This window comes from Ochotona princeps, chromosome 4 (genome assembly GCF_030435755.1).
Source record: "Ochotona princeps isolate mOchPri1 chromosome 4, mOchPri1.hap1, whole genome shotgun sequence".
Lineage (NCBI taxonomy): Eukaryota > Metazoa > Chordata > Mammalia > Lagomorpha > Ochotonidae > Ochotona > Ochotona princeps.
In genome coordinates, this window is record NC_080835.1 from 71,627,851 (window position 1) to 71,641,296 (window position 13,446).

At 51.7% G+C, this 13,446-nt stretch overlaps 1 protein-coding gene across 3 annotated transcripts in view; it reads right to left on the minus strand.

The window, feature by feature from the left end:
- The window catches only part of TMPRSS4 (transmembrane serine protease 4), a 33,348-nt gene extending 20,185 nt beyond the window's left edge, over window positions 1-13,163 (minus strand). For 2 of the 3 annotated variants that reach the window (XM_058663841.1, XM_058663838.1), the window contains exon 1: window positions 12,903-13,161. In XM_058663841.1, coding sequence (XP_058519824.1) covers window positions 12,903-12,905 — 3 coding nt within the window. In that variant the 5' untranslated portion in view covers window positions 12,906-13,161. Of the gene's footprint in view, window positions 1-12,902 lie in introns of all 3 variants that reach the window. The other variant, XM_058663839.1, reaches the window with a different exon arrangement.
- Window positions 13,164-13,446: the final 283 nt, after the last annotated feature.

Below are 13,446 nucleotides of genomic sequence, written 5' to 3' on the forward strand. Positions count from 1 at the left end.
TCCTGTTTCCATTCCTTCTTTCTTACTGCCTTTGTACCCTTGGGGTTTAACACTAGTGGACTGAACTGGACTGAGGGTTCTGCGCTGTGTGAGGTTCCTTTCCAGCTATCATCACCAGGGCTGGACTGAGGCAATAATTTCCAGGGTGAAGATGAGGCCAGCTTGGACCTTGCCTTACACAATTAGATAATAATAGCACAGGCAGCAATTTACACACAATTAGGATGTAGTTATTTATGAAGTCCTTTCACTTAACTCAGGTCAAGGGTTAAAAGGATTGCTGTAATGGTCGGTAACCAGGAAGGGTAGCATAAAATAGTTACTAAACTAAGCAATCATACAGTGGTACATTGCCCCAGGCTCTTCTCCAGGAGCTACAAATTCAAAAGCAAGGGGAAAAAAATTGTTGCAGCTGGATAGAAGAATTCCCTTATTCCAAGTCAGCTGGAAGTTGCACCCCAGAGAAAGGAGAGGGTAGGGGTAGGGGACAGGCCATAGGTAGATACACCAGAAAGGATCAGAGAGCGAGGGGTGCTATGTAGTGAGTAAAATAAAGTGAGAGGAGTTAATGCCTGGTGGGGACTCAGGGTGGAAAAGGTGGAGGGAAAGAATTGGGGTGAATAGAACCACTCTGGGGAGGTGATATGGGAACTGGGTCTTGAACGACATGGCAGGAATAAGCTGGGGTCCTGGAAGAACCGAGTGGAGAGGTGGTAGAAAGGTTCCAAATAGAGTGGTTGTTTGATGCAGCAGTTAAGACTCTACTTGGAATCCTGCATCTGACATAGTGCCTGATTCAAACCCTCACTCCCCTGCTTCCCATACCTGCTAATATACATCTTGGGAGGAAGCAGGTGATGGTTAAGGTACTTGTGTTCCTGTTACTCATGAGTTCTGGGCTCCTGGCTTCAGCCTGGTCCAGCCCTTGCTGTTGTGAGCACTTGAGGAGTGAACCAGCAAACGGAGGATCACTCTATCTCTCTGCCTTTCAAATAGAGTAAAATTAAGGAAATAAAAAATAAAAAATGGAAAGGTCCCATAGGTGTTTGGAAGACAAGTACTGGGTGATCTTGGGTTTTTACTAAGCAGGTGTTTGCTGACGTGAAAGCTGGGAGAAGGGGCTAAGAGCACCCTTGTCATTTCACTCTTTCTCACAGTGTCTGATTGTGCACGTGATGGTGCTTCCACAAGTTCATGGAAAACAAAACATGCTTCTTTTGGTGTGAAAGTTTTTAGAAATCCATATTTGTGAGGAGTCTTGGAAAAGTTCATGAAAACAAATTTTATGCGCTAACTATGCATGGATTGCAGAATTTTGTGCCCTGAAGTAAATAAATGTTTAAATTCCATTTTCTCATGAACTTTAAAACATTATTTTATTTGAGAAGCAGAGTCAGAGACAGAGAGAAAAAGAAAAATAACGTTTCTATTTAACGGTCTCCGCAAATACCCACAATGGCCAGGTTAAGCCCAAGCCAGGAGCTAAGAATTCAATTTAGGTTCGCTTGTGGCAGGGACTCGGTTTCCTGAACTGTTGTCCAAACTGTGCATTAGCAGACAAGTTGGAATTGGCTATGGAGCCAGGCCGACTGATATGGGATGCAGGTGTTCTATGTGGTGTCTTAACCATCGGGCAAAATGAACTACCCCTCCTGCACACACTTCATACAGAATCCTCATGCATGTTAGTGTTAGTGGAAGTAGTAAGTACTATACCCCTTTGATGGACCTGGAGTTGTGCTTGACGCTGAGGCACAAAGGAACAAAGGAGGCTTAGAATCTGTACATTCTGGTCTTGGATTCCCCACCCCTGAAGTGATTCAGCACCCACAGTAGTGAATCCTCATAGGAATCACTCAGTTACCACACAGTGAGAAGTGGTTGTGGAAAGCATTCTATTCCTGTTTGCAGACAAGAGAACATAAACCCATCAAAACTGTCAACAGAATGACAGGGACTGTGACGCTCCTCTTAGTCACAGTGTCCCAATGTCTCCTGCAATGCATGTGTGCAGTGAGCTTTTAATAAATATGTGTTGAATGGAAGAACCAGTGGACAGGCCTCAGTTTTAGGACTCCATCTCAGGCCAACCTTTATGCAGCTGACTGATACCTTCGCATAAAAATATTGTGCTGCAGTCAAGACAAACTACAGACATAAAATAGTATGATGGAATTAGCAATCGACTATCTGGAGAAAAAGTGAGTCCCTAAAGATGACCTATAGCATAGAATCTCATGAAGTGGGAATGATGAGCACAGAATTTGGGATGACATTTGCATTGGCAGGTGGCTTCTAGCAGAGTTCCTGACCTATCCAAGATGTTGAGGCAATATTTGAATTGGTAAATAGAAGAGACTTGTTCACTGCCTCTGGCAGACATGAATGAGTGTGAAAAAAAGTCTTATGGCTGCATGCAAGTTATTAAATTCTAGCTTTAGTTGGGGATGGTGGGGTGAAGGAAACTTACTGATGCAGTCCCTCGGAGACACAGCCTGTTGGCTCAAGTAATCAGCTCTCCGGCAACCACATGGGAGACCATTATTATTTCTTATTGGTCTCGCTTTAGCCGTTGTGGACATTTGGGGAGTGGACCCAAAGATGGGAGATCTCTGTCTTGCTGTTTGTCTCATGAATAAAGAAAATCAAAGGTTGTGATTCATCCAATATTGTGTATCCAAGGTTCCTGTGGGCAGGTGCCTGGTATTCTGTACCAGAGTGTCTGTCTGAGTCCCAGCTCTTCCACCTCCTATCCAGCTCCCCAAAAATGTACCAGAGAAGGCAGCAGGTGATGGCTCAAGTACGTTGGCCACCACACACACGGGAAACCAGGATGGAGTTTCAGGCTCCTGGTATGGATCTGGCCCAGCCCTGGCTTTCACAGTCATTTGGAGAGTGAACCAGTAGGTGCAAGATTATTTCTCTCTCTTCCTCTCTCTCTGCTCTTTCAAATATATACATAGATAAAACCCCACCATTGTCACGTTATGTGGGAGGCTGAGGAGGGAAGAGTCTTATCCTCACACTGCTCTGTCCTAGGAACCTTCTTTTAGTGACCCATCTTTCTGTCTTCCCTCAAAACTCCTAGGCAAACATCTTGGACACTCAGAGATCAGAGATGATGGGCTGACAAATGCCGGGGTCATGGCTATCATGCTAGTGGGAAACAGGGGGTTGTGTGTGATCATTGAATGCATTCATGGCAGTAACATTCCTGGGCAGGATGGAAACAAGGGACCTAAGGCAACTCTGCCCTCTCTCAGCCCAGACATAGTCCTGAGCTGAGGGAGGGAGAGGAAAGGGGCTGAGAGAGGTGTGGGTCCCAGGCCAGGTTTGATTATTCACGTAGTTCCCATTGCCATAGTGGGTCCCTTGCCCTGGTCTCAGAGATCATCTCAGGCAACTGCCCATTTTCAGATCTGAAAACTGAGGCCAGAGAAGGTGAGTGCCTTGCCTTGGCATTAGTAGAGGGAAATGAAAAGGCTACCAGAGACCACCAGCTTTTTTCTGCTTTGCTGGGGACATCTTGTTTATCCCCAAATCAAACTTGGCCCTTGGCTATAACTGCAGCAGCTCGGCCTTTCGGGTGCAAGCCAAGACAGCGGCCCATGGGCTCGGCTGATTCAGTCTCCCCTGCAGAGTCCTGACTCATGGCTCCTGTAAGCCTGACCTGGCTGGTAGCTCATCTGGGAATACAGCCCTGCTGTATGGAGTTCAGGGGCAGGAGTGGGAATGCCCAGGCCCTTGGGGCACATGGCGCCCAGGCCAGAGGTGGCAAGGTAGAGGAAGTGTGTATGTGTTTGTGTTTTGGGAGAGGGCTCAGATGGGTGATGGAAAAGCACCTGCTGCTATCCAATTGGTTCACAGTCTTTGTTGCTGTTGTCTCTATTGGCAGTAGAAAGACATGACTGTAGGACCTGAGTGTGGAGGCTGACCAACACTGCCCTTGGCTGCCATTAGAAAGCACATAGTACCCTTTATTTGTACATGGTGAAGTGTTTAATTCTCAGAACAACCCTAAAAATTTACCCCCAAATTCGGACTGCAGGTCCAGATGACTACCAGGGCTATGTAGTGAGTTGGTAGCAGAGCTAACGTTTGGGTCCAGGTTACTGGGCTCAGTGGGCTGTTTTCCATGCCCTCCCTCCACCAGTTTCAGGAACTCATTGGATCCTTTTGGTTTTTCACTCTACTTTCGCTGTAGTTTTGTTGCATGCCATTAGTATGAGACCAAAACTCAGAGAAACCCCCAGCCTTGGTGAGTAAGCACCTGGAGACTTACTCCAGCTCAGGCTTTGCAAAACCATCCTCCAGACAGGGCAGGAGAGTCCTCCCCACACTGCCACCCTGATGGTTTATTGCAGGGCATGGCCCTCAGCACCTAATCCCCTCTTATTAGATTTGCAGTTCTCCTGTGCCTCCTGCTCCTTTGGGGATCCCTACCCTTCCACCATGAGAAGCACTGCTCAGCTCTGAATGGCAAGTGGATGATTCTGGGTTCTGCTTTCCTTCCAGTTCAGAGATGGCAAAGCCAGACACAGACAACTCTTGTTGGTAAACGGGGTGAGGGCTAGTGTGATGCATGAGGGACTTAGAGAGCCAGGCTGGAGGAAGAAGAGTTTTCTGCTGGCCTCGGGCACACTTCTCAACTTCTGTCAATCACAAGGACCCTTTTGGCAGTGCGGAGCTCTGTCTTAAAATTGAGGAAGCAGACAGAAGGGTTAAAACCCTACCAGGGCAATGAGCTGGGATTGCACCACACTGCTGCTGGGAAAGGGACTGGCCCTTCTCTCTACTTTCCTTGCTAGGTAGCTTGCCCTGGGCCCTTGTCTCTTTTCTCCTCTCTGCAAAGCTAACTCTGGAAGAAGGCAGAAGAGGCAGAGGTGAGAGACAAGAAGGGGCACATCCTAGGGGATGTCCTGGGCCTGTTGTCATCAGGGCCAGCTCTAGGTTCCCACAGGGACCAACACTCTCCCTTCCCATGGTCTCCCAGGGGGAAAATCTAGAGGTAGGGATGCTGCTGTTGCTAGGAGGTGGAGGAAAGGGTCCCTTGAGGTTCTAGCAGGTAGCAGACAGTTTGCTGAGGCTGGTGTGTGTGTGCAGGAAACCCAGGGGAGGGGGCGGGGAAACTCTGGGTGAGGTGGGGGCAGAGCCAAGGGCTGCTCATAGTTGGAGTGGGGCTCAGCCTCTGCTGGCTTGGTGCTGAGGGCCTGTGAAGAGGTCTCCTGCTGCTCTCTCACCTGAGCCGGTTTGCACTGCAGCTGGGCTGGGCAGTTGGATTTATCTGTGAGGCTGGCCAGAGGAACCTCTGTCATGACAGGTAAGACGATGACAGGTGACGTGGAGGGATATACTGCTGTGATGCAGCATCCCAGAGCATATGGAAGGTTCTAGAGAAGACTAATCATGCCAGCTTTCATGCATCCTCTGACCACCCCAAGCCCAGCTGGGCCACATATAGATGGGACTCTACACCTCCACATGCCAAGGGCTAGGAGGAGGCGTCCCTACAGCAGTGCCTTTTCCTTTAGATCTAACCTCAGCCTGGGCTGCTACATTAGAATCCATTTTATCTTGTTCTAAGCTACATAGGTGCTGACCTAATAGCAATCTGAGCCAACCACCTGGCCCCCATCCTGGCATATAATGGCTCCAGGGCAGGGCCTGGGGCGGACGGGAGGTGTCAGGTAGCTGCCAGCCTGCTGTTCGGGTCCTGGCCTATAAGGATCAGGCTTGGTATTCAGGTACAGTTCTTAACTCCAGGTAAGGCTGGCGGGGAGGGTGATTTCTGGCTCACAAGTGGAGGGACAAAGTAAAGGGCAGGGTGAGGGTTAACTCTTTGGGCCACCTGGTTCCCCATTGGAGGGCCCTGCCCCCAGGTGACACTGCTGCTAGCTGGGGCTCTTAGAACTCCCTCCTGGGTTTTTCTCTGGTTCCCAGGGAAGCAGCCTAATATCTCTCTTGCTTTCCTGAGCTCTCAACAGTTGTTCTTTGTTCAGTTTTCCTTCCACCCCAGGGTGGTGTCCCATCTGAGCCTACCTGGCCTTCCTGAAGCGAGGGAAGGAAGGTGAGACTCCACTTTGGTGCTCTGGAAGGGAGTGCTTGGCCAGTGATGGAAGGGGACCTGAGAGAACTCAAGGGACAGGCTTTCCCAGTGAAATTTGCTCCAGATTTGACTGCTTAGAAAGGCCCTTCTAATGTTGCCATGTGCCCCTAGCCAAGGAGCTGCTCGCCCAGCCGGCAGTCTGAAATGTACAGAAGAATCCCAGAGAGTCAGAGCTCTCTTTGAAAACCCCTGTGTTTGTCCAGAGATGTCCTTTTGGGGAGGAAAGTGGGAGCTGGAGGTTGGAGGGTCTGATTCCCCTCCTGGCCTGCTGAACAACCTCAGGCAAACCACCAGCAGTCCCTGGACCCAGCCTCCTCCTTTAGAATGCAGATGCAAGAAAAGTAACTCCACTGGACCAGAGTGAGGATGAGCTGCTGGCGTGGCACCCGTTGGCAGTAACATGTCTTTTTAAGGCTGTTAGCACTCGGCTGCCCTCTATGGTCTTGGCTCATCTTGGCCTTTCCTGGACTGGTCTTCCTAGTTACAGCAGTCGTAGTTTCTCTGGTCTGAAGAGAGTTGTCTTCTATTCTGGCTTCCCCTGAACAGGCATGCAAGTTAGCTGGTTTCCTTCCCCAGGCAAGTGGATGAAGTTTTCTAGAATACAATCTACTTCTTAGTATTATTAGGGAGGGTTAAATGTGATACTTTGCATGGTGTACTTCACTTGGTGCTGGAACTGCAGGGGGAGATTAGTGGGTGGAAATCGGTCCACTACCCCCAACACCACACAGAGTTCAAGAAGAGTCCGCACTGTGGTTTCGTACAAAGGCATTCTCTTTTGTTCTGGGTACTCTGGGGGACACTCTCCTGGCAAAGGCACTTGTAGATGTGAAGGCTGAACCCAGCTTCCTAGAGCAAGTGCCTCCATGCTACTTGTGTGCTGCCTCTATGTGCACTGGACTCCCGTTGCATACCCTGCAGTCTCTTACCACCTCTCTGCCCGCTCACAGAAACACAGCGTGGGCTGCAGGAAGTGCTTCCCGCCGGGGCTGCTACTTGCCAGCACTTTGCTGAGGACAAGCTTGGAGTTCTGAAATCTGGGTCTGAAGCCTATTTCTGTCACTCACTGGGCAGAGTTCCTTACCCTCAGCGAGCCTCAATGGTGTGTGTGTGAGTGTGTGAGTGTGTGAGTGTGTGTGTGTGTGTGTGTGAGAGAGAGAGAGAGATAGAGAGAGAGATCTTCCTCCTAGTGACTCCCTAAAGCGGACATAATGCATAGCACTTTGTCTGGTCCATACAGAGTGCATTAGCCAAATAATAATAACAATAATGACATAATTAATAATCATTCAGAGAGCAGGAGACAATGCCTTTGTGTCCAAGCAGCATCTATTCTATTATTTGTATTAATAATTGATAGCAATTAAAATAGAACCTGGCCAAGGCTTGACATAGAAGATGCTGAGAAATGATTCATTATTCATGGATGGGACCTTGGAGAGGACCTGGTGTGAACGTAATAGCTCAACAAAGGGTAGCTTTTCTGTGATTTTTTAGGCCAAGGGGCCTGACTTCAGGGCAGGGAGAGAGTGGCCTAAGTGTCAAAGTGTCACTGGGGATGATGATCTGGACAGAAGGAGGACCTGCCATCATGTCATGATCCTTCTAAGAACGCTCCCTGAAGAGAGGGAGAGGATGTAGGTCAGAGAAGGCAGAGGCGCTGGGAGGCAAGGGACAAAGGCTTCCTTTCAAGTCTGTGATGCCATCCTGAGGTGCTCCATGACTTTCTGTAGCCACGGCTTCCAGGAAATGGAAGATGAGCTGGCGGGGAAGGGCAAGGTGCAGGTTGCTGTAGAGACCAGGGTGGAGCTAGGAAAGGCTGTAGGCCCCCTCAGGGAGTGGCCTGCCAGGGGAGAGGCCTGGCAGAAGTGGGCAGAGCCACCAGCTTTGCCAACCTGCAGCTCTGCCTTTTTCTGGGCTCAAGATGGGGGTTCTACAGCAGCTTTCCGTGGGAGGGTCTCTCCTTGGGGTCTGGGATTATGAAGAGCTTGCATGGAACTTCTTGTCTCCTCCCGACCAGCCTCAGGTTGGGTCGATGTGTCATCTCCTTTCTTTAAGTCAGTTCTCTGTCCTTAACTTCTCATGGTACCTTGTGTTTTGTCCCTAAGCAGCACTGGGTATGAAATTTTACACAGCCCTCTTGCATGTCCAAGAACCTCATGCTTCACTGGCTGTTCTGCATCCTTGCATTCGCTCCCTCCTCCATGACCTTCAGTGGGCTGTTGTTAGAACGGTTCTCTTGGTACCAAGAGGTGTGCCTTGCCTTCACCCTGCTCTGCAGCGGATGCAGGTTTCACTCCATGCATGCTTGTTTCAGAGTCCACGGGCCTCCAGGTGGCAAGTGGGGCGCTCTGTTTCTGCAGCTAATGAGGCAACTCCAAATGCTGTTTTTTGGGGTCCACCTCTTGGCAGATTGTCAGGGACTCCAGAAAGTGGCTCTGGTCAAGTCACTAACCTGTCTGTGCCTCGATTTCCTTGTCAGCAGAGTGAAGATAGCCATATGACGGGGGCTGGGTTGAGGGGAGATCCCAACTAAGTCGGTGCTCACTGCTTAGGTTGGAGACGTCAAACCCTGCTTATTGTCTGAGTGGGTCCTTCCCACAGCCTCCCCTCTGAGTACTGGACCCATGCTCCTGGGAGATGTCTTGGGTCAGTGGCTGGGTGTCCGTTCCACCTGGAAAAGCGGCAGCAGTTTGACCTGCTCCTGTCACACCCACGCAGTATCCAGTGCAGGACCTAGATTCTGCATGTTCTTCTGTGACTCTTCCAGCACCAACCAAAGACCCAGACAGCACATGGATGAACACATGAATGAACAGACACGTGACTGTGATTAAGGAAAAAACTGAGAGGATGTGTGATGTCTAAAGCATGCTAGAGGGCACAGCCCATCTAGTCCAACGTGCAAGGCATTTTGTGACGAAAAGACATGGCTTATGCCCCTGGACAGGGGTTGTCTCTGCCACCTTTGCCACCAGTGTTCCTTTTGTTTGCCACTCTGGGAGCATTTCTAGGTACATGTGAATTATGTGAGGAAGCTGGAAGCTACTGCTTTGGGCACAAGGCAGGGAGTGTAGTTCTGAGCACAGAAAAGTGATGGGAGTGGCAGGTGGGGAAGTGGAGTTGAATATGTCTCCACAATTGCCACCTGGGCTCTGTCTCGCCTCCCTCCTCCCTATCACTGGGGTATCTAGGCATGCTCGGGCCTGTCTCTCCCTCACCCCAGGACACCTTGTATATCAAGTCTGGTATGTTTTCAGGTTGAACTTAGACTTTGCTTTCTGTATCCAATAAATCGGAAGCTGGTTGAAGGGGATTCAGGCTTTGATCACTTAGGGCATTCATTCATGTATTCGTTCAGAAAGTTTTAATAAGTGCCAGTTCCATCCAGGTCCTGTGCTAAGTTTGGGGCTAAATGATAGAGCCTCACTGTCCCATGGCAGCAGCTTCATTAAAAAGTGTTTGCCTAGCACGTGTCAAGTTTGGGGAATCCACTGTCTCGGGGAATCACTGGTTGGGAACTTCGGGTGTTTTCATCTGAGCAGGGAGGAAGACAGAGGGTATAAGAGATGCCTGGAAACCCTGAACCCCTAAAGATCTTGAAGCATAGGGGTGGCGATCAGTCTTCATCTCTTTCTGTCCTAGGCTATTTCTGGGGCTTTGGAGAACTGCTCCCTAGGGTTCCAGAGCTGGATTTGGGGGCTCTTTTTTCTTCTCCTCTGTCCCCTGGCCCACCTTCCTGCCCAGATGGATTGTTCACCTCACTTCCCACATTCAGCTCCCCAGATTTCTCAAGCTGCCCCCTGGGCCAGACCAGTGGACACAGGGTCTCAGCTCAGGTGCATTGCAGAAAAGCTGAGGTGGGGAGGGGGACCAGGGCACACAGGGACTCCTGGCCTTCTTCTCCAGGTTGGCAACAGGCACAGAGCTTGACCCTTGGTGAGGAGGGAAGAGTTCAGGAGGGTGCGAGATGGGGCTGAGGTGGCAGGTGTGTCTGCGCATGGGGGTGCTGCTCCTATTTACTTTCCCTGCACCCCCACATCCTTCTACTCCATTCCCAGACCCCTTAAACCCCCAGGCCTGAGGTCCTGCTGTACCACAGCATGTAACTCCACTGTAGGTCAACACAAGCTTGTGGGCTCATCTGATGGATGCCTAGCCCTGCCCTCCAGTCCTATATACTGTAAGCTCTGTGACAGCAGGATCCAGATCTGCCCAACGACCACATGTCTGATGCCCATCATGGATGGGTTGTGCTGCCCTTTTATGACATGAGCAAGCAGAACTGGACAATTGCTGCCCTGGCTGGCGGGGAAGGATATCTTCTGCCAAGTGCTCCATTCAGACCCCTCTGACCTCCAGGGCAGGGGCGGCGGCAAGACTGTGGGAGGCCTATGTGGCCACCACCCTGGGGCAAGACCTCAGCCTGTGACACCTCTGTCCTCTGGGTCCTTGGCTGCAGCCACAACACACTGGTCCCTTGCCTGGACATTGCTACTCCGTGTTGCTGTTTGCATGCTGCTCCAGCCAGCAGCTGAGAAAGTTGGCTCAGCATTCTGGGTCCCAGGCACACAGCTTCTCTTCTGGGGTACCTCTTTTCTGAGCCCCTTCAGGGTGGGCCCTACATATTTTTCATTCCACATAGAGGATGGCCAGTGGCAGGTGCTTGGCTGGCTGCAGCTTCTTTAGGGACCACTGTAACATGAAGTCCTTCTAGCCAGGCAGCAAGGGACCCGAAACAGCAGGTAGGAGAGCAGCCTCTGTTTGGTGTCTTGTTCACTGGGGTCTTGCCAATGCCTGACCTTCAGCTTGCCCCTTGAACCCAGGATGACATGGTAGGGCTGTGGACTCCTGGGCCCCATGCTTCTGTCTGTGCAGGGTGCTGCATGTGCTTTCAGATCCTGACTGCTGGCTGACTGGCTGCTGCCCCACCTCATTCCTGAGTTCCAGCTCAGCCCAGTCCAGCTCCCTGCAAGGGGGATGCAGCTTAGGGTGTAGGGAGGAGCAGCTCCCTCTGGAGCAGTTGGAAGGATTTGGAAGGGTTAGAATTGACCACAGGTGCTAACAACCCTGCAGTATTTGGGGCCCCCTCAGCAGTGAGAAGTTCAGGCTGGGATGGTGAGTTAAAGGGTCCCTGCCCCTGCCCCCTAGCAGGCCTTAGCTACAGAGTAGATCTCAGTATCCCCCTTCTCTGCTAGGATAGAACTCTGCTCTCTGCCCTGGGATGGTCCCCAGCTTCAGTGCTCCCAGCTGAACCAGGCCAAGGAGAAACCTTGTTACCAAGCTGCTCCTGGGCAACTCTGCCCCTCAGCCCCCAAGAGGGGCCCATAGATGTTGGAGAGCTGGGGAGGGAAGGACCAGCTAGGGTTGAGACAGGGCACCTGTCCCGCAGAGCTGGGAGTTGTAGCAGTCCTGGCCTTGTGGGAGGGAGCTGACAAAACTATTATACACAGCTGGATTATGGCAGCTCAGGCACAAGCAGTTTTCTCTGATCCACCCCTGGAAACTGCCTTGGTGGAGCCCCAGGCCTGACCCCCACACCCTCTGGGCCACCACCCACCCTCCCACCTCCAGGGCAGAGACGCAGGGCTGTTGTTTCCTGGAGGGACTTCCTCTTACGTGCTTGCAGGGCTTCCTGGTTCACAGAGCCATACCAGTCCGTTCGTCTCCCCACCAACCCTATATGCGCACCTGCCATGGGTCTTATTCTGCTCATTTCACAGAGCAAGAACATGAGTGTCCGAGGACAAATGGATCAAGCAACACAGCTAAAGGCGAGAGCTGGCCTCCTGCCCTTAGGGCTCAGGCAATCTTGCCTGGAAGCTTCTCCGGTCTCTGCTGCTCCCCAAAAAGCACCTCCCAGTAGCTCACAGCCAGGCAGGCAGGTGTGCCCCACCTCTCCCCAAGAACCCTTATACACAGGCTGAGCCTCCCTCTGGCACCTCCTTTGTCTGGGGAAGCAAGAAGCTGGGGTTGTGGTCCTGGCTCCATGCCCAAGTAAAGCAGAAAAAGCCCCCTCCCGTTCCTCCCAGCACCGGGGTCAGTGCTCTGCCAGCCTTCTCTGAGAGTGTGGTGGCAAGCATTGGGACTGGGAGTCAGGAGACAGTTACCCAGGGGCCTCTGTAGCGGGGACAGCTGCCCCCCTCCCCTCCCATGCATCTTGCCCAAGGATGGGGGAAAGACCACTGGGTCCCACTGAACATTCAGCCACTGACCCTGCTGGGTTGGCTCTGTCCTGCTCCTGGGGGGAGGAGGCGGATTTTCTTTTCCCTGAGACAGTGAGGATGCTCTAGGTGTTTGGAGGAGGAGGAGGAAGGCAGAGACCAGGTGGTCACCACCAATGCCAGAGACTGTGTGGAGTGTGGAGCCATCTCTGTGCCATTTCCTTGAGAATATAAAGGAGTCAGTTTCCCTGTGGGTGGCAGAGCGCCACCGTGATGTTAAAAGAGTCCCCTGCCATTGGCAAAATAGTGCCAACCTCTAGCCAGCCTCGCAAGCACTTGGCCAAAGAGCATGCAAGGTGTAGGAAGGAATGGTGAGAAGAGCGAGCCCATGGTTTCCTGGGTGCACCAGTGGGAGGTGGCCACTGCCAGTGGAAGAAGAGAGGAAGTCAAGGGGGCATAGACGTGTAAGGAGTTGAATGCAGAGTTGCTTGGTTGTGACCTCATTTTATTTAACCTGGGAGGTGTTAGGAAATTGTCAGCCCACGGCCTCTTGGGCCACTTCAAGAGCTGCATATGGAGAACCCAACTTCCCCTTCCCCCCAAGTCCTGGGAGCCTAGGCCCCCACACTCACCATGCTGGCTCTGTGATCCTGTGATGTCCCTGCAGCCCCTGGGTCCCAGGAGGAGGGGCTTGGGAAGTGGGCCGGCAGGTCAGAAATCCTGGTCAACACTGGCTGGAAGACGCCGAAGTGCAGGACAGCCCTGGGTGCCTCGTGGCCAGCATCTCTGTTGCCTTTGCTGCCCAAGCCGGCCACCTCCCACTGCTATATTCCAGGAGTGATCTGGGGACTGTAGGCAGGTCTATGAAATCAACCCTACAGGTGAAGTTGCCAAACTGGAATGGTTATGAGTCTTGTAACCCGACACCCGCCTTAGGGGCTGGACCAGCACCTGGAGTCATTCACTGGCTGGGCTCTCCACTCTTGGGGCCCTTTGGCCTCACAGCAGGAGACACACCTCAGATCACCTAAGATGTCCCAAAAGCCTTCCCACCTGAATGGCTTCTACCCAACTAGGTGTTGGCTGAGGGAGATGTGGAACTCAGTTCTCTTTCTCTCCCCTTCAGTGTAGGTGCTTTGATTTGGAGTTGTATGCAAAGTTCGAAGGGTGGGACTG